The 21,367-nt window shown below is 39.3% G+C and overlaps 1 protein-coding gene and 1 long non-coding RNA gene across 2 annotated transcripts; both read left to right on the forward strand.

Annotated features, from left to right (window-relative positions):
* The first annotated feature begins 636 nt into the window (after positions 1-636).
* On the forward strand, positions 637-1,443 carry LOC133856793 (uncharacterized). Its single transcript, XM_062291841.1, has one exon. It carries the CDS (start codon positions 637-639, stop codon positions 1,441-1,443), a length of 807 nt encoding a protein of 268 aa, XP_062147825.1.
* Positions 1,444-20,506: 19,063 nt separating this feature from the next.
* LOC133856954 (uncharacterized) lies at positions 20,507-21,295 on the forward strand. The gene is made up of 2 exons (XR_009898264.1): positions 20,507-20,614; positions 20,830-21,295. It is a non-coding gene; the product is annotated as an uncharacterized LOC133856954 (long non-coding RNA).
* The last annotated feature ends 72 nt before the right edge of the window (positions 21,296-21,367 follow it).

The raw sequence follows: 21,367 nt of genomic DNA on the forward strand, positions 1-21,367 counted from the left end.
ATCTTCAAGCGTTGTGGGCTCTATGGGCCATGGCCTGGCAAAGATGGGCCAGGCTTACATACCTAAAGCAAAGGGGGGCCATGAAATTTATCCATGCAGGAAGCCTCAACCCCTCATCCCACGTGTAGCTTCGTTAAAACTTACTAGTCTACCGAAAACTCCCCATGCAGAAGAAAAGTCTCTGAACAGCTCCAATCCTGGGGAATCTCTCCAGAAATTTCCACACATCACCGAGTCTCCACAGTACAGAAAGCGTAAACAGAGGGAACCTACAGGAACCCAATCCGAGATGGTGGCTTCGTTGAGTCTGATGGAGAGTAAGGGATCGGGAGGAATTCGCTGGTGGAAGCGACAGGCTAGGGGTGGTAGTGGGGACGTCCTAAAGGAACCAGAGAGGTCTCTCTCCCTGTGTGACAAGGAGGGCCCAAGTCTGGAGTCACAAGGTGGGCAAAAACCTTCCATTTCTCCCAACGGAATGGAGGTTCAAGGGGAGGATGGGTCGGACACTAAGCATCAAAAGGAGTCAAGCTCGTCCTTGGAGAATCGAGTCTTTGCTTCATACAGAAGGCATGACTCGATTTCTTCAGGAGGTGAGGGAGGATCGGCGGTTGCTGCCCAGCATCCCCGCCGCTCATTATGAGTATCTTGTGTTGGAACTGTTGGGGGCTTGGGAACCCTCAGACAGTTCTGGAGCTTCACAGTCTGGTGAAGCAAAAGAGACCCCACCTTCTGTTCCTTATTGAAACAGAGGTGAGAATGGGAGTTTTACAACGGTTAAGACAATCGCTGGATTTTGCTGGATTAATTCAGGTTGACCCTGGGGGTCGTAGTGGTGGTCTGGCTTTATTATGGACAACGGGGTTGGATGTGATGCTCCAAAACTACTCACAGAGGCATATCTCAGCGACTATTTCTTTGGCTTCTTCTAATTTTTCTTGGACAATTACAAAGTTCTATGGCAACCCTGACAGGAAGCTTCAGGAAGAATCGTGGAGACTCATCTCCCATTTTGGTTCCCTGAGTCGCCCAGCTTGGTTGTGCATAGGAGATTTTAACGAGATTGTCAACCAAAGCGAGAAAGTTGGGGGAGCGGTTCGACGTGAAATCCAGTTGGATCGATTTAGGACAACTCTGTTGGATTGCAATTTAGGGGACTTGGGCTATTATGGAGCAAGATACACTTGGAGTAGTAAGAGGGACGCTGGGGAGTTTATCAAAGAGAGGTTCGATCGTGCAATAGCTACTACAAGCTGGAGTCTTCAATTTCCGAATGCCTCTGTGGAGGTCCTTCCGGTATGTAACTTAGATCATAAACCCTTGTGGCATAAATTTGATAAAGCTTGTGTGGTATCAGCCCGTCTCTTTTGCTGCGAAGCCAAGTGGAATATTGATGAGGAACACTCATCGATAGTCCAGGGAGAACGTCTTTGGGAGAGGTCATGAGGAAGTTGTCTAGATGCCAGGAAGCTTTATCTGGGTGGAGTAAGGCCAAGTTTGGAGCCTCTTCAAAAAATATTAACCTCCTGACAAAGAGATTGGAAAAAATGCAGAAGGTGGAACATTCTGGCAATCTCTCCTCTATGTACCAGATTCAGAGTGAGTTGAATAAGCTTCTCGAGATGGAAGAAGTAAAATGGCGCCAGCGAGCAAAGCGTAACTGGTTTCAAGGTGGAGATTGTAATACTCAGTACTTTCATGCTTAGTGATGTGCAAATTTTAATACTCGCAAGTGCATGAATTGTTTGTAATATAGTGTGTGTGTAAGTACAAGGTCGAATCCACAGAGAGATGTATTGCAAAAATTAATTTCTATTTAAACTAATTCTATTTTAACCTAGTTCCAAATTTTGTGAATAACAGAAAAATAAAATAAAACTAAGGGGTAATTACCTTTTCCCCCCATGAACAACCAAAAAATGTGCAATGCCCCCGTGAACTACCAACTCGACCAAAATAGAACATTCAACTACCAAAGACAACCATTTTTCCCCCTTCCGTTAGTTAGAGGGGTTAAAAGAAACAGTCAACGGGTCATGTGCCGTTTTACATGGGGGCATGTTGGAAGATAGTGGTAGTTCATGGGGGGAAAGAGGAAGATGGTGGTAGTTCATGGGGGGAAAAGAGGAAGAAAATGAGGGTAAAACGGCTTGTGACGGTCACATGACTCGTTGACCGTTTGTTTTAACCTCTTTGACTGACAGAAGGGGGGGAAAGGGTTGTCTTTGGTAGTTGAATGCTCTATTTTGGTCGAGTTGGTAGTTCATGGGGGCATTGCGCATTTTTTGGTAGTTCATGGGGGGAAAAAGTAATTACCCCTAAAACTAAAGAAAAAGTACTGAGGTTTTGGAATCTACACCCACCAAATCATAGCCACATATTCTCATGGTTGTCAATACATATTCAAAGTTCTCACCGTAAAAATCTTATGTATGTCCTACTATGCCTCAAAAATTAATTAAATCATTCATTGAATCCGTTCTTTGCACAAATCACAAAAGATATCCGGTTTAAAACCGAATCATCAAATGTATCCGTAGAATGAAACACAATGAATATCCAATCTTTTGATAAATGAAAAATCCAAACAATCAATTAAATGAGACTATTCTCAAATCATCACATGTATCCGGAAATCACAATAGATATCTAAGAAATCATCTCAATAATTGAAAAGTAGAACGTTGGAAATATTAAATCCAATAAAATCAGATAGCATAAACTCTCATGAAAATATTGTTGCTCTTCAAAGGTGAGGTTTCATCCTCAATCTTAGTTGAAAAATTAGCTACTCATGGATAAAAATAAAATGATAAATTTTATTAAAAACATAAAGAAAATAGAAGATTTACAAAAGAGAAAATTGCATGAGAACAAAAGCCAAAGACGCTATGTACAAAGAGGGGCTTTTCGTCTCCACCCCCCACCACACCTTACAAAAGAGAAAGACTAACATATATAGTGCAATACTTGGGCTTAGGTACTAATTTTGTTGCTGGCTAAATATGGAAAGCATCGTGTCCTGCTTTGAAAGACTCACGGTTGCTTCTCTTCTCACAATGCCGCATGACCTGCATTGCTTCGTTTAAGGGATTTTCTCATTAGTGTGTCCTAGCTTTAGAAAGAATTAAGTGCTGCCCACACAACACGTTATGTTTTACTGCATGTCCCTTTGCGCCTTTCACATCCACGTACACTGCCAGATATGGAAAGAGCCCGTTCATTTTGGTATTGCCAAATTCAGAGAAAATAGGTATTGGCATACTTCGGTGCTGCTCCTTTTGAAAATGTATGCCGAAAGAAAGAGCCAATCTTTTGGAAAGAAATCAAGTACTGCTCTACCAGTTCTGGATAGTTCAACATGTGCTTCTCTGGTGCCTTTGATTCTCTTGGATTTGTGTTGACTCATGTTGTTGCTAAACATGGAAAGAATCATTGATTCGGTGGGTGTCAATTATGGAAGGAAACCGTGTGGAAATAAATCAAATGACGAGCTGCACTTTCCTTTTGTATGATCAATTATGCACGACTGCTATAGGTCTGGCTTCCTAAAGAAACCGTGAAAAGCTTTCCTAAAGAAGTATGATTTGCTGCCTTTCATGGAATTACGTGTATTCAGTGCTTTCAACTTAGGAAAGAATCCATGCTGCAGAAAACTCAGTGCCTTGCTGGAGAACAGCTACTCTCTCTTTGCGTGGAAAGAATTGTGTGCATATAAAGCCCAGCTTTGGAAAGATTTTTTGTCTTGATTCGGTGCCCAGCTTTGGAAGGAATGAGCTGGAGAAGAAAAATCGTTTCCCATCTGCTGCCAGCTTGGAGAAACCCGTGAAGACTGAAGATATCCCACGCCCGTCTGATGTAGGTCCAGGAATATATAATACGCTTAAAACACCTCCACACATCCACGTGTTTGCTGATCTTTTATTTGGAAAGAAATCTCATGGTTCGGCGCTTCCAAAATCTGCTCTGAGTCCAGAAAATAAAAACATTTAACATGCTGGCTCTTCATTTATCTTCCCAATATTCATTTCTTTTGCCAATTTACCAAAAAGACCGTTATTTTCTCGTAATAACCTGCAAAACACTAAGACACTAAAACTAACCAAAAATATTAGAAAATAACAAAACTAAAGGCTTAACAAATGCAAATTAAGGGATCCAAATATACAATATTTGGCACTCATCACTTAGGCCAACCACCAGAGGAAGTCAAACAATATATGTTCCATCTCAGATATTAATGGGCGAGTGTGGTCTAGACCTGAGGAGGTGGGCAGGGCTTTTGTTCAATACTTTCAAACACTTTATGAATCGGAAGGGGTGGTAGAGATTGAGAAGTGTATTTCTTCAGTGCACTCTCAGGTTGCTCTTGATCATAATGCTTTGTTAACAGTAGTGTTCACACCGGATGAAATCAATTCAGACCTGGCTCAGATACATCCACTCAAGTCTCCAGGTCCTGATGGTTATGGAGTCAGTTTCTTCCAACATCACTGGGAAGCTATTGGAGGGTAGATTCGAGAGGCAATCCTGAATTTTCTTAATGGTGGGTCTTTTAACCCTGCCATCAATGAGACTTTTATTGCTTTGATCCCCAAAATGGACAATGTTGTTTCAATTGGTGACTATCGACCCATCAACCTCTGTAATGTGTTGTATAAGCTTATTGCAAAGGTTCTAGCTAATAGGCTTAAGATGGTGCTGCCTTCTATCATCTCTCATCATCAAAGTGCTTTTGTCCCGGGGAGACTTATTATGGATAATGTATTGTTTGCCTATGAAGCTTTGCATACTATGAATTCCCGTATGAGAGGTAAAAAAGGTTATATGGCTGTCAAGGTCGACATGCGCAAGGCGTATGATCGAGTGGAGTGGCCTTTTCTTGAGGCTATGTTGAGGACTATGGCATTTGCAGAACGATGGATCACCCTTATTATGACTTGTGTCAAGAGTGTTTCATATTTTATGTTGATAAATGGTAAACCTAATGGGAAGATTGTCCCCTCGTATGGTTTGCGGCAAGGAGATCCTTTGTCGCCTTAGCTCTTCTTGATCAGGGCGGAGGGGCTGAGTTCTTTAATAGCTAAGGCAGAACGTCAGAAGCGAATTACCGGAGTACCAATTGCAGTAGGGGGCTTTCATCTTAGTCACCTCTTTTTTGCAGATAACTCTCTCCTCTTTTGCAGGGCTAATTTTACAAAATGGAGTAACTTATTCTAGGTTTTGCACCTCTATGAGAAAGCCTCAAGCCAACAATTGAACACTGCTAAGACTTCAATCTTTTTTAGCAAAAACACCCGAGCTGGATTTCTGGAGTTTATTCGCAGCTCTGCTGGGGTTTCAATTAAATCAGGTTTTGATCACTATCTTGGTCTCCCTGCCTTGGTGGGTAGGTCCAAGTATAAAACCTTTGCTGGAATTTGTGGTCGTGTGAAGAAAAAGCTAGATGGGTGGAAAGAAAAGTTTCTTTCTCAAGCGGGAAAGGAAATTTTAATCAAAGTTATTGTCCAAGCAATTCCCACTTATAGTATGAGTGTGTTTCAACTGCCGACCACTCTATGCAAATCTCTCAATTCTCTCATGAGCCGCTTTTGGTGGGGGCATAAATCTAATCTTGGTCGTGTTCCTTGGATGAGTTGGGAAATGCTAGGACGTCCCAAATAGAGAGGAGGCATGGGTTTTAGGGACTTGGTAGTGTTTAATAGGGCTTTGTTGGCGAAACAAGGTTGGAGGCTCATTTCTAAGCTAGATTCTCTGGTGGCAAAAATCATGCAACAAAAGTACTATCCTCGAAGGGCTTTCTTCAGGCTCAAGTGGGACGCCGACCCTCTTTTGCTTGGCGCAGTATTATTCAGGCGAGACCTATTCTAGAGTCGGGAGTGGGCTAGCAAGTGGGAAATGGGGAAAGTATAAAAGTTTGGGGAGATGCATGGCTTCCCCCTCCTCACAAACTGTTTTTTCTTCCACCATGTACTAATCTGGACCCGGAGATGTGGGTAAGTTCTCTAATTGATGGTGATTCAGGATGGTAGAATTTGTCTCTGATCTGGAGCATCTTTGGTCCTAACGACGTGGCTCGAATCGGTAGCATAATCCTCAGTCCCCTTAGACAACCTAACCGTCTTGTGTGGTGTGGTACTCCTTCAGGAATATCCACAGTGAAGAGTGCCTACTATCAGGAAAAGAAAAGGATAGCCCAAACTGAGGGGGAATGTTCAGGTACAGAGGAAAGGAAGGATGTCTGAAAGATTTTGTGGAGTTTGCAAGCTCCACTTGCTCTAAAAAAATTTTGCTGGAAGATGTGTTATAATTTTCTACCTACCAAGGAAAACCTCTTTAGCAAAAGGATTACCCAAGACCCTCTGTGTCCGATTTGCTTGAGTGCAATTGAGACCATTTTTCATAGCTTATGGCGTTGTCCATTGGCTGAAGCTGTGTGGCAGGAATGTGGGAGACGAATCCAAAAACTATCATGTTCAGAAACAGATGGAAAAGGACTTCTCATGTTTTTGGAGGATAAGCTTGAACCTGACGAGTTGTTGGAATCCCTGATGACGGCAAGATCCATATGGTTGCGTAGGAATTTGGTTGTTTTTTTATAGAGGTTTTACTCCTCCAGCCCAGCTAGTACAAGCTGTGAAGCTATCTTTGCAGAACTACTACATGGTTATCTCCAAAGAGCCCGGCCCCTTGGCAAAGGTGGTTGATATTCACCCCATCTGGCACAAACCTCCGGTAGGGTTCTGGAAGATTAACTGGGATGCGGCAACAAGAAAGGACCCGATGCAAATGGGAATTGGGGTGGTCATTAGGGATGAGACGGGGTGTGTGGTGACAGTACAATCCAAAACTTTTCCTTTTATTACCGATCCCACAACAGCCAAAGTAGTGGTAGCGTGGCATGTAGTGATGCTCGGAAGGAAAATGGGAGGGCGTCGGGTTCTTTTGGAGGGTAATTCTGCTGTGGTGGTCACAGCGCTGCGCATGGATGGCTCTTGCAACTAGGTGTATGGTCAGCTTGAGGATGATATTAAGATTTGTCTTGCTCAGTTTCACACAGTTGAAGTTGGACATGTTAGAAGAGATGCAAACAGGGATGCTCATATTTTAGCTAGATGTGCTATTTCTCATAATTTGAACGAAAAATGGATAGACGAGTGCCCCTCCTATATTCATCAGGCTATTCTAGCTGATTGTAACCTTCACGGTTGAATAATACTTTTGACTTATGTGAAAAAATATATATATAGAAGATGGAGCTGATGATTTTGGATGGGGCAAACTCTGTGAATATGAATTATACATGTTGTACTGCAAATCCATCCATCGATACCTAATTCAAGAAAAACAGAGCACGTTCACCAGACCCAGAAGAAAAAGACCAAAGAAAAACAAAAAAAAATAAGAAGACCCCAAAAACAAAACCCATAAAGCAGAAATCATTGGAGTAGAAATCTTGAATACAAACTAAAATCCATCCGCACCCAATTCAAGAAAAACAGAGCGCATTGACCAAACGCAGAAGAAAAAAAAATTCCAATAAAATGTGAAATAAAGAAGATGACAGGACAGTGGTTGTACCATAATTCTTTTATTCAAGAAGTAGAAACAACGATGAAAGATAAAACTTAAGCCAATGAACAAGAGAAAACTAAGAGCCAGGAGAAATGAACAAAAAAGGGCAATCAAGTTATTATTAAAAAGATAAAAGATAAATTAGAAAGAGCTGAAGACACCTTATAAACATCAATGCCCATTAAGACAAACCTAAAAGCCAAAAATTTCCAAGAGATAAAAATTAAAAAATAAAAATAAAAACTATATTTTTTTTGCTATATGACAAAAATTTTGTTAATAATTTTTTAAAAAAATTACAAAAAGAGTGATTTTCTAAAATGATTAAATCTTTTTTTTTTTAAATGAGTTCAAATTTTTATTTCGAGAAAAGATAAAAAAAAATTAAAAATTAAAAATTAAAATAAAAATTAAAAATTAAAAATTAAAAATTAAAATAAGTAAAATAAAATTTTAATCAACTAAGATATAAAATTTTAAAATAAAATAAAAATTTAAGTATAATGTATACATACATACATACATATTACACAATGATCAATTGGACATTTGATCGAATTTTCATTGTGTCAAGTCTGATCGAGTGAACTCTATTATGATAAATTAGACTAATGCAATAGGTTTGATTGGATGTTTGATCGATTGGAGTAATACACTTGGATCGATAAGATATTCTATTGATCCTATGATCCTGTTATGATCGATTGGACTAATACTTATTAGGATCAATCGTACGTTACATGGAACATTCATTGTGTAAAGTTTGATTGATTGAACTCTACCACGATCGATCGGACTAATTAATGCACTCTGATCGATCAGATGGTCTATCGATCATATTATTCTATCGTGATCGATCAGACTACTACACTAGGATCAATCGGACATTCGATCGAACATTCATTGTGGCAAGTCAGATCGATCGAACTCTATCATGATTAATCAGACTAATGCAATAGGTTCGATCGGATGTTTGATCGATTGGAGTAATACACTTGCATCGATCAGATACTCTATCGATGCTATGATCCTGTCATGATCGATCAGACTAGTACTTATTAGGATCAATCGCACGTTAGATCAAACATTCACTGTGTCAAGTTTAATGATCGAACTCTGTCACGATCGATCTGACTAATTAATGCACTATGATCGATCGATCAGACTAATTAATACACTATGATCGAACATGACGAAACTTTTGATTGTATAACAAATAATCATTTAAAATTAATTGTTCAACAATCAATTAATTGAGATTTAAAATATTGATCGATCAGAGTAATATACTTGGATCGATCAGATCTTCTATCGATCCTATGATCCTATCATGATCGATCGGACTAGTACTTAAGATTAATCGCACGTTAGATTGAACATTCACTATGTCAAGTTTTATTGATAGAAATCTATCATGATTGATCGAACTAATGCACTAGGATCGATCAGATGGTCTATCGATCATATTATTCTATCATGATCGATCAGACTATACACTATGATCAATCGGACGTTCGATCAAACCTTCATTGTGTCAAGTTTGATCGATCGAACTCTATCATGATTAATCAAACTAATGCAATATGTTCGATAGGATGTTCGATCAATCTGAGTAATATACTTGGATTGATCAGATCTTCTATCAATCCTATGATCCTATCATGATCGGACTAGTACTTAGGATCAATCGTACATTAGAACGAACCTTCACTATGTCAAGTTTTATTGATAGAAATCTATTACGATTGATCGAACTAATGCACTAGGATCGATCAGATGGTCTATTAATCATATTATTCTATCATGATCGATCAGACTACTACATTATGATTGATTGGACGTTCGATTAAACCCTCATTGTGTCAAGTTTGATTAATCGAATTCTATCATGATTAATCAAACTAATGCAATATGTTCGATAGGATGTTCGATCAATCGGAGTAATATACTTGGATCGATCAGATCTTCTATCGATCCTATGATCCTGTCATGATCGATCGGACTAGTACTTAAAATCAATCGTACGTTAGATCGAACATTCACTATGTCAAGTTTTATTGATAGAAATCTATCACGATTGATCGGACTAATGCCTTAGGATCGATTGGTCTATCGACCATATTATTCTACCATTATCGATCAGACTACTACTACACTAGGATCGATTGGACGTTCAATTGAACCTTTACTGTCTCAAGTTTGATCGATCGAACTCTATCATAATTAATCAGACTAATGCAATAAGTTCAATCGGATGTTCGATTAATCGGAGTACTACACTTGGATTGATCAGATCTTCTATCGATCCTATGATCTTGTCATGATCAATCATGACGAAAAGAATTAATATATATATATATATATATTTAAACAGTGAATATATATTAAATAAGCATAGTAAATCGAAAACTTTACTAATAATATTTTAAAAATTCAATTTTTTTGTATAGGGTTTAATTGTTTGAAAAAAAAATTAATAGGTTAATATGATTTTAAAAGGCTAGAGTATGATTTTATTTTATTTTTTTTATTTATTTATTTTTTTGGTCGGGTCAATAGCGGCAACCCCAATTGTCACCGCTATTGACCTATTATTAGCGGCAACTTTTAGATGTCACCTCTATTGATCTAGCATAATGTCGCCGCTAATGAATATGATTTATTTATTTTTTTTTCTATTTTTTTTAATGTGTAGGGTCAATAGCAGCGACCCCAATTGTCGCCACTATTGACACATTATCAGCGACAACTTTTATATGTCGCCACTATTGATCTAGCATCAACGACGACTTTAACTGTCACCGCTAATGAATATGATTTATTTATTTTTTCTATTTTTTTTTAATGTGTACGTTCAATAGCAGCAACCCCAATTATCGCCGCTATTGACCCATTATTAGCGGTGACTTTTAGATGTCACCGGTATTGATCTAACATCAACGGCGACTTTAACTGTCGCCGCTAATGAATATGATTTATTTATTTTTTTCTATTTTTTTAATGTGTATGGTCAATAGCAGCGACAATTGGGGTCGCCGCTATTGCCCATTATTAGCATCGATTTTTAGATGTCGCCGCTATTGATCTAGAATCAGCGGTGACTTTAACTATCGCCGCTAATGAATATGATTTTTTTTCCTATTTTTTTAATGTATATGGTCAATAGCGATGATCCCAATTGTCGCCGCTATTGGTCGATTATTAACGGCGACCAAGCAATGTCGTCGTTGATGAAGGATCATTAGCGGCGACAAGTGGTCGCCGCTAATGATCTTGTGTATATTTGCAGCAACCTTTTAGAGGTCGCTGCTAATGAGTGATCTTTAGAGGCGACTTTGGTGTCACCGCTAAAAAGTTGGCCGTTAATGTGCAAATTTCTTGTAGTGTGTGTATGCTTTTGTTTCTTTTTACTACTCTTAAATGTCTATCGTATTCTCTATTACAATATTCCATATGAAGATTTTTATTTAAGAAACATTAATGGCAAAATAGAGGATTTTTTCCCATCCACTTTGTCAGAGTATTGGGCCATTTTTTGTGCAAAGTTTAGCATATTTGTTGCTTCTTTTGAGGAAATGTGTTGTCAAAGAGGAAGTTGGGATCGTGGGAAAATTATTTAGCATACTTAGTACTACATTCGATTTGGAATTTGCATATTCAGAAGCCAATATGTTTGCATTGTTTGTAAAGCTTTTTGGGAAATTAAGAAGTTTTGATGTCTCTTCCATTTATCATAATGGAAAATTGGTGGACATTGGATAGAATCATTATCCTTTATGATACAATTTCTTGACTCAATTTTTGTGGTTCTTGGCTCAATTTCAATTTCTTGACAAAAATGAGATTAGTCTAGCTCTTTCACTTCCATATCCTTAATTAAATATAGATATTTTTTACGGCGCACAAAAATATTATTTGCGGCCACGCATCTCGCCGCTATTAAGCCGATTATTAGCGGTGAGCCAAAAATGTAGTCGCTAATAGTCTTTTACGTCCAACTATCGCCAACAAGCAATTAGCGACCAAATCCTGCCGCTATTGACCAATAGTAACCAAAAATTGGTCATTAGCGGCCACTTTTTCCTCGCCGCTAATGACCAAATTTCTTGTAATGTACGTATGCCTGATGGGGACATGATTGGTTGGTTGAAGGCATATGACACTAATGAGATATGGGTATTACAACTCGCATGATGTGAAGTCCACTTAGAAGCATTATGTTAAGACTATATAATATCTATACCCTAAGAGTACTGTAAAAGACACTGGTAATGAGTATCAAGAAAAAATCTCAAGAGCAGTGGCCTAAGAGAAAGTACTTGATAATTTCGACGCAGGATTGACAAATGGACTAGTGTACGGCTGAAGCTGTCAATGTGGAATAGGTGTGGACTATGATCCCAACCACTGATAATTTGATGTTAATCACTAAAAGATAATGTATCAAAAATCACCTGGAATATGTAATCAATGAGATAACATATGGGGAAAGGTGTAGTCAAATATATATGGAAGTGACGAAGTGTGTACACAATGACCAGTCACAATCTGACGCCAATCTGTGAAGGCTCACATATGAGAGTTGGCATGGAAAAGTTATTGGTACAAAAGTAATTATGCTCAACTAAGTTTATCACTCCCTGTTATAATATGATCAAGTGGGAGATTATAATGTAAAGGGGTGATCACACCATAACAATGGGTGTCACCCCTACAACTTATGATCTCCATGGAATGTGATAACTTCCATGGAGGTTACAAAGATGAGGAGGTGCAACTCTTCATAGAAAAGTTCCGTTCATGGGGTTGCAACTCTTCATGAAGATTTGCATGCAAGACAATAAATAGGCTACAGGGGCAGAGAGTTTGTTGTCCGGATGTTTTGCCCTTTTCTCACTTTTTTTCCTCCTAGATTTCCACCCTAACGAGAGAAATCATTCCATAGAAAAACACTTCATCGATCCCTCAGCCATAGCATCAAAAAACATGCGTTATATTCTATTTAGAAAAATGTTAAATTAATCCATGTAGTTAGACCGATTTGCGATAAGTTCTTTGTGGTATAAAAAAAGTTTTGAGAGCTCCATGTGGTATTCAAAAATAACAAATAAGTATTTGGACTTGGCTTCCGTCTAGTTTTTTGACAGAAATCGTCGAACGCTACATCAGCACCAATTAAATTACGGCACGTGTCACCTATAAGACGTGTGTTATTTGACTGTTTCTGCAAAAAAAAAAAACTAGACGGAAGTTGAGTACTATAAGAACCTATTTGTTATTTTTTTAATAGTACAGGGAGCTCTTAGAACATTTTTTAATTACCACAATGAACTTAATGCAAATTGGTGTATTAATTACATGAACTGATTTTGTATTTTTCATATTCTATTTACCGACACTTAGTTTTTCTTCCTCCGTAAATAATTAGGAGGTTAATTATCTTTCTTTTAAATAGCTAGGCTTGAGGTTTGTTCATTGTGGCCATGCATACAGCATCTTCAAACTTGCCGTGGGAATCTCATGCTCCAATCAAGTTTTTGGACGGTTGACCGATACACATACTCAAAATACATATTGAATCTCATAAATATGACACTGTTTAAACAATATCTCAAGAAAGTCCAAATCGATCGTTTGTAATTGGCAGAGTTGTGCTAGCTAGCACATAATAGTTAAGGTTTTATAATATGTGTGTGTCTATATATATATATATATATATATATAGCTACAGCATATATATGTTGTCTTGGACATGTTTTTATTTTATTTTATTTTTTAAGGTTTTTTTTATCTACCTTCAAAGTAGAGTTTAAAATAGAAGCTGAAATATTATTTCAAAAACTTAAGATTTACAATGTGTATTGTTGCCTATATATATACAGGCTTGCTAGAGGCACAAAAGGAAATAGTTTAACAATTACAAGATACAAAAGGGAATGATTGAGCTGAGCGATATCTTCATTAGTGTGATGGAATGTTGCCTTGTATGAAATTCTGCATTGTCTGCACTTTCCTTCTAGGACTTAGCATATCACAGGCTGTACATTAGAGTGCTGTACTTTCCTTAGATGCTTTATATGCTGTCTGATCCTCATTATTGGCAGCATGATCTGCTGCTTGAAGCTCTCGGCTGAATGACTTGATTGGCGGAGTGGAGATCATATCAGTATCCTTAACATCCCCCCTCAAGTTGATGGGGAGGGAAGTGACCATTAACTTGCCACGAAGGAGCAGGAATCGGGCTTTAGAGAGACCCTTGGTGAAGATATCTGATGGTTGAGCTGCAGTGGAGATATAATGAGCTTGGATGTCACGATTGAAGATCTTCTCACGGATGAAGTGGTAATCGACTTCAATATGTTTTGTGCGGGCATGGAACACGGGATTAGAGGAGAGGGAGAGAGCACCAAGGTTGTCAACCCATAAACAGGGGACATGCAGTAGAGGAACCCGAAGTTCTTGGAGAAGCATGCGGAGCCAGTACATTTCAGCCACTGCAAGAGCCATCGACCTATATTCAGCTTCGGTGCTGGACTTAGCCACAACAGATTGCTTCTTGGCAGCCCAAGAAATAAGGCAGGGGCCAAGGTACATGCCATAACCGGTGGTAGACCTTCGATCATCAGGGCTGCCAGCCCAATCCGAGTCACAATATCCATTAAGACGCAAGGAACCCCGAGTGTAGCATAGACCAAAGTTGAGAGTACCCTTTAAATAACGTAAGACTCGCTTAGCTGCCGCCATGTGGACAGTAGTGGGCGAGTGCAAAAATTGGCAGAGTTGGTTGACACTATACGCAATATCCGGTCGCGTAAGAGTGCAATATTGTAAGGCGCCGACAATGTGACGGTACTCGGCAGGGTCACCAAGGGGTTCCCCATCAAAGCGAGACAGTTTCCCAGCCGTGGTGCATGGTGTGGAGGCCGGCTTGGCTCCATCCATGTGAGTCCGGTGCAGCAAGTCAATGACATACTTGCTTTGATTGAGGTAGAGAGCTTGGGGCTGCCGAGTTGCTTGAATGCCCAGAAAGTAGGATAATGGCCCCAAATCTTTGACAGCAAAGTCACGATGTAGATGGTTGATGAGACCTGAAACAGCAGCAGGAGAGTTGCTGGAGACTAAAATGTCATCCACATAAATTAGAACAAAAATATGTATTGAGTGCTGGTGAAACAGAAATAAAGATGTGTCCACAAAAGAGTTTGAGAAGCCAAGTTCCAGCAGAGCTTGGGATAGGCGCATGAACCAAGCTCGGGGAGCTTGTTTCAAGCCATAAATCGACTTATGGAGGCGACACACATGATCAGGAAATGTCGGATCTTCGAAGCCTTTAGGTTGTTCCATGAAGACTTCTTCCTCAAGGTAGCCATGTAGGAAAGCATTGGAGATGTCTAGTTGATGGACAACCCAATTGAAATGAACTGCAAGAGCCAGGACTAACCGAATAGTTGCTGGCTTAATAACCGGACTAAAGGTCTCATGAAAGTCCACCCCAGCCTCCTGATCAAAGCCCTTAGCAACGAGGCGAGCTTTGTACCTGTCAATAGTGCCATCAGCCTTCTGCTTAAGTTTGAAGACCCACTTGTTGCGGACAACTTTCTGATGGAGTGGTCGAGGAACCAAGGTCCAAGTGTGGTTGGACAGTAAGGCAGTGAATTCAGCCTGCATTGCATCAAGCCAACATGGATGTTTGGCTGCCTGGAGATAGGTCCGAGGCTCAACAGGGAGGGTGAGAGAGCTTAGGGCCATGAGAGGATACTTGGTGGAGGAAAATAATTTATAGTCAGGGAAGGTTTTGGGAGTGAGGGAATTGGTTTGGGAACGGGTGAGCATTCGGGTAGGGGGCTGTGGAGGAGGTGAAGAGCTAGTGGGAATCTCCGAGGGAACATGAGGAGCTAGTTCAACGGCTAGGGAGGGGTGGTCAGCAGGGGCAGGTTCTATAATGGGGTTGGATGAGGGAAGAGGGGAAGGTGTGTCAGGGGTAGGTCTAGGCTCAGTTGGGGAAGAAGGGAGACCATCAGGAAGAGGGTCCAACAGAAGAGGGGCAGGGGAGGAAGCCTCAAACGCAGGGGGAGAGTCCGGGCAGGGCAGGGGAGAATCTGGAGATAAGATAGCAGTAGGTGGAGAGATGAAAGAAGAGATACCTGAGGGAATGGAGATAGCAACACCAGGACTTTCCACTGCAGCGGGCTTGGAGGCAGGTACTTCTTTTGCTGGAAACTGATTCTCATCAAAGATGACATGGCGAGAAGTGTAGACACGGTTGGTTTGAAGGTCAAGGCACCGATAGCCTTTTTGAGTACTGCTGTAGCCAAGGAAGACACACTTCGAGCTTCTAAAGGACAATTTGTGAGGGATGTAAGGTCGGAGGAGAGGGTAGCATGCACACCCAAAGGTCTTCAAGAATGAGTAATCTGGTTGTTTTTGGAGGAGCTTGAAGTAAGGAGATTGATGCTGTAACACAGGAGTAGGAAGGCGATTGATGAGGTAGACTGCTGTGAGGAATGCATCTACCCAATAGTGAGGAGCTAAGTGGGACTGAGCAAGAAGTGACAGTGCTGTTTCAGTGATGTGTCTGTGTTTGCGTTCGGATATGCCATTCTGTTCGGAGGTGTATGGACAAGTAAACCGATGCAAGATGCCATGAGTAGCAGTGAAATGTTTAAAGGCCATGGAAGCATACTCACCTCCATTATCGGTTTGGAGTTGCTTTATGGAACAGGAAAACAGATTTTCAACAAGGATTTTAAATTGGGCAAAGCATGAGAGAACATCACTTTTAAGCTTCAAAGGATAGAGCCAAGAGAACCTAGAATAATCATCAACAAATAGGACATAATATTTGCAGCCTCCAAGTGACAAAATGGGAGAAGTCCACACATCCGAGTGAATGAGCTCAAGTGGATGTGTGGAGATTCTGTGTGAATCAGGAAATGGGAGTTTCTTACTCTTGGCAATTTGACAAGAATCACAAATTTTATTAATTTTATGAGAGCCATTACATGAGATGAGGGCATGCTGTAGCAGCTTATTCATGACAGATTGGGAGGGATGGCCTAATCGGGTATGCCAAATGTCTAGGGGTGCTGTGACTCCAAGGAAGGCAGTGAAGTGAGACAGGAAAGCTGAAGAGGAGAGAAAGGCAGCTCGGTGCTTGACTTTATTGGATTGAAGCTGCTTGAGATAAATCGGGTAGAGACCTGCTTCACTCGGCCCTTGCAGTAGAATGTCCTTGGTCTGCATGTCCTTAATGGTAAAGTGAGTGGATGTGAGAATAAAATAGCAATTGTTATCTCTACAAAATTTCTGTATAGATAATAAATTAGCAGAGGCATTTGGGCAATGTAAAACTTTATGAAGGTAAAATTGAGAGGAAGGTGTAGTGAGAAGAGAGGAACCAGTGTTGGCTATCTGCAGACCGCCGCCATTGCCTACTGTCACCTTGTCATTGCCTTGGTAAGGTTGCTGAAGGCTGAGTTTCTCAAGTTCAGATGTGACATGGTGGTTTGCACCACTATCCAGATACCATGGTTGTTCATCTTCGACAGTTTCAGGGGAATAGGCAGCCATGGCTGCCAGCTGAGCAGGTGGGTGACGCCCTTGGAATGCAAAGTCCATTCTGTGATAACAATCCAGCGCTTGGTGGCTCAGCTTTCCACAGATTTGACAAGGAGGTTTAGTGCTGGGGGAGAAAGGTGCAGAGGCATGTGGAGCTTTCCCATAGGAAGATGTGGTAGGAAACTTGGGCTGCTGAGGTGCGGGTTGCTGTGAGGAGGAGTACTGAGGAGGTGGAGGCCTCCTGGGAGATTGCCTACCATGTTGAGGGGCTCGGTACTTCTTTGGAAAATTGTTGGACTTTTGTCTATTGAGGTGAAAAGCAAACTGACCTCCATCAGTGTGCTGAGGTTTCTGATGTGCCTCAAGGAGTTGCTCATAGTTTAGCAATTCTGTTTGAAAATCCTCAAATGGGATTGCTGTGTCTCGGTTGCCATAGCTGAAAGTGGTAACAAATGTATGATAGGAAGGGTGAAGTCCTCCTATGACATATGAGATAAGATCTTCATCATCCACACCTTTGCCAATTGCTGCAAGGTTATCAGCAAGGTTCTTAGCTGTAAGGAGATAATCGGTGCAATTCTTGGAGCCTTGACTGATGGTTTGCAGCTGCCTTCTGAGATTAGAGATCCTGGTTCGAGAGGTTGGAGTGAACCTTTTTGCTAGATGTGCCCACACCTGTTGGGCTGTGGTGAGTCCATAGACCATGGACAGCACTTTTTCAGAAAGGGTGGCATTTAGCCAGGCCAGCACGAACTGGTCCTTCTTCTGCCATACCAGAAAATCTGGATTGATGGTGGAAGTTGATTTGCCCTCTGCATCAACAGTAAATTTAGAGGGACAAATGTCTGAGCCTTCAACAATGCCTAATAGGTCATGTGTGCTCAGAGCTGGTACAAACTGAGAGGTCCAACTCATGTAGTTGGGACCCTCCAGTTTAATTGTCACCAAAGAGGTGATGTTGGGGACAACAAAGTTGGGTGCTGAAGCAGCCGATGAACTTGCAGAAGCCATTGAAACAATGGAGAGGAAGGTTTTGGATCAAGGAGATGGTGTTAGCCGAATAGGCTCTGATACCAAGTTTAAAATAGAAGCTGAAATATTATTTCAAAAACTTAAGATTTACAATGTGTATTGTTGCCTATATATATACAGGCTTGCTAGAGGCACAAAAGGAAATAGTTTAACAATTACAAGATACAAAAGGGAATGATTGAGCTGAGCGATATCTTCATTAGTGTGATGGAATGTTGCCTTGTATGAAATTCTGCATTGTCTGCACTTTCCTTCTAGGACTTAGCATATCACAGGCTGTACATTAGAGTGCTGTACTTTCCTTAGATGCTTTATATGCTGTCTGATCCTCATTATTGGCAGCATGATCTGCTGCTTGAAGCTCTCGGCTGAATGACTTGATTGGCGGAGTGGAGATCATATCAGTATCCTTAACAAGTAGGACGAGCAGGCAAAGTAGACAGAAAAGCAGAAATGGAGAGAAGGTAGCTAGAGAGAGCAAAGTCTTCCATGAGACCATGCTATCTAAGCTTTATGTCTTCAAAGTCGGAGATGAGATCTTTCGTTAAATCGACCAAGATTCTTGTGGGTAATTCGTGCTTGGATTGGAAAAACAAAAAATTGTGAAAATTCATTTAATGTATATATATATATATATACCTATTTCAATTCCAGCATCGATATATAGCTCAACAAAACAACCTTATGTCCCAAAGAGATAGCTCAATCGGGTGGAGATTACGCCTCTTGAAGCGGAGGTCACTAGTTCAAATCCCCACTCCCCCTCTTATGTGGACATGTCAAAAGAAAAAAAAAAAAAAAAACAAAAACAAAAACAAAACAAAACAAAACAACCCTAGCCTATACAATGCAGGCGTTAAGTAATTAAGTGATCATCGATCTATTCATCGATATAATTAATTAAACTCAAAAAGTTTAACGTATATTTAATTTGTATAAAAAAGCACTAGTTATAGTTTCAACCTTTCTTAGTAATTAGATTAGAGGCCAGAGAACTATAGACATTTCAATATTAGTAATTACTATTTTTAGTTGTTTTATGTTAATATTCTTATGTTGTGAATAAAAGTTTATATATATAAGTTAATATGATTGAACGAAAATATAATAAATATTTTATAATTTTTTGTACAAGCCAAACTCCGTAAAATGTTTTTAGCTAAAATCATTTTACGCCTAGATAAATGAAGCCTTATAGAGTGGTGAGATTACTTATAAATCGGAAAATTTTAAATCAATCTATGAATTGTAAAATCTGTTTTAAATTAGTGGATGCAAATGATTTATTCTTTTAGTTGATTTTTTTTTTTTTTTTATCAATTCTTTTAGCTGAAATTGAATGGTTGATAGTAGCGTATATATATATATATATATATATATATGCAAAATTTATTGGAAAAAGAGTTCAATCATTATGTTTGCCATCTCTTATTCTCTTATCTACTGACTTTTTGTGTATTCCATATACTTATTAAATTGTTGCAAAATCTCATACTATCAGTATTAATTGGTGGAGCATCATGCTATTAACTTCAATTAGTTTATCCAATGTCTAATGTCGTAATTTCGACCAATCACACCAGGCCAGGGTAAAGTAAAAATTAAAAGAGTCTTCTTTCTAAGAGGCCTATAGCTCAAAAACAACTCAACAAAAGTTTAAACGTCTGTGCCTATCATATATCTCCAACCCCTCCTCCCTCCTTCTCCATATGTAGTGGAAAATATTTTCCTCTCATTTTTTATTTTTTATTTTTTTTCACTACTCAATGATGATAGAACAATATCAAAAGTTTTACAATTGCCAGATGGGCCAAGCACCTGAATACGGATATGAACGAAGGTTTAATTATATATTTAGGATTTTTTTGAATTTGCGATTTTAAAAAGTTCGATCTAAAAATAACGATTTTAAAATGTTAAATTTTAAAAAGTGATTTTTAAAAACGCAGTGAAGTGTTTGGCAAAATTGCAGTTTGGTCTTTAAAATCGCATGTTAGCATTTAAAATTTTACGTTTTCAAAAAAACACCAATTTTCTACGTTTTCATATCGCAATTTTTTAAAAACGCAATTTTCAAACGATTTATTTTCTGAAATTTAGTTTAAAATCGCATTTTTTACTTACGAAATTGCAATTCTAAATGCAACCTTAATGTCCAAACACAAATTAATAACAGTGCTTGATTGACAGCTTTGTTTCTACCGCTAATGTGGAATCTTCCTATTTATATATCGTGGCAATAAGGGCCAAAAATTCTCTCAACTTCATCATTTTAATTAATCAAATTCAATTATAATGATATCCCACTTAGCTTTGCCAATTTTGGTGGAGACTCCATCACTAAATTTATAGCGATGAAGTCAACGGTATAAACCCTAGCTTGCCTCTATAAATTGCCCAAACTTGTTCTTGCTCCCCCAGAAGGTCCACAAGCTTTCGACCCTCTAGTTGGGTAAGTAAATATTCTGTATGGCTTTCAGAATATATAGATATTTAATAATCATAATTTCTGGTTTTTTTTTTTTTTTTTTTTTTTTTTTTTTTTGGGTTATGGCATGGCCTTCTCGATCTTTGCTAGGTGATTAATTGTTCTAATTCCCTTAATCATAACAGTGCTTCTTTAAATTTTTAGTTTTTACTTTTTGAGTACTTTTGCATGACATGCAGTGAACATAAAGAAAAGCAGAAAAATGAGGTTTTTAGCGCTTGCTCTAGCCTTGATGATGGTGACTTCTTGTTCGGCAGCAGCTCGGAAGATGTTGACGGTTGAAAATAATGTGCAAGAGCAGGAGGCGCAAGCGCAGAATGTGAACGATGTGAATGATCACCACGCTATTCCGAGAAAGGACTTCGGCAACTATATTGGCAACAATAATGGGAATGGCGGTGGGACAAAACCCTAGTATAATTAGCATGCCATATATAACTTTATATTTATTGTAACATATCAATCTGCGTGGCGACTGGCGAGCACATATATAAATGTTCTCTACTATAAATAATGCCAAATGCTAATATATAACTTCATATTTATTGTAACATATCAATCTGTGTGGCGACTGGTGAATACATATATATGTTACATGTTGCGTGGTTACAATCGTATTACATGTGCTTCGAATTTCCTTGTGAACTCTTCTCTTTGATATATCAACTAGAAGAGATGAATAAATTTAACAGAAGAAAAGAAAATCGAGAGAATCAA

This window comes from Alnus glutinosa, chromosome 14 (genome assembly GCF_958979055.1).
Source record: "Alnus glutinosa chromosome 14, dhAlnGlut1.1, whole genome shotgun sequence".
Taxonomy (NCBI): domain Eukaryota; kingdom Viridiplantae; phylum Streptophyta; class Magnoliopsida; order Fagales; family Betulaceae; genus Alnus; species Alnus glutinosa.

What these genes read in the sequence shown, in the direction of transcription:
- LOC133856793 (XM_062291841.1), top strand. Translation starts at nt 637, where the DNA reads ATGAGTATCTTGTGTTGGAACTGTTGGGGGCTTGGGAACCCTCAGACA.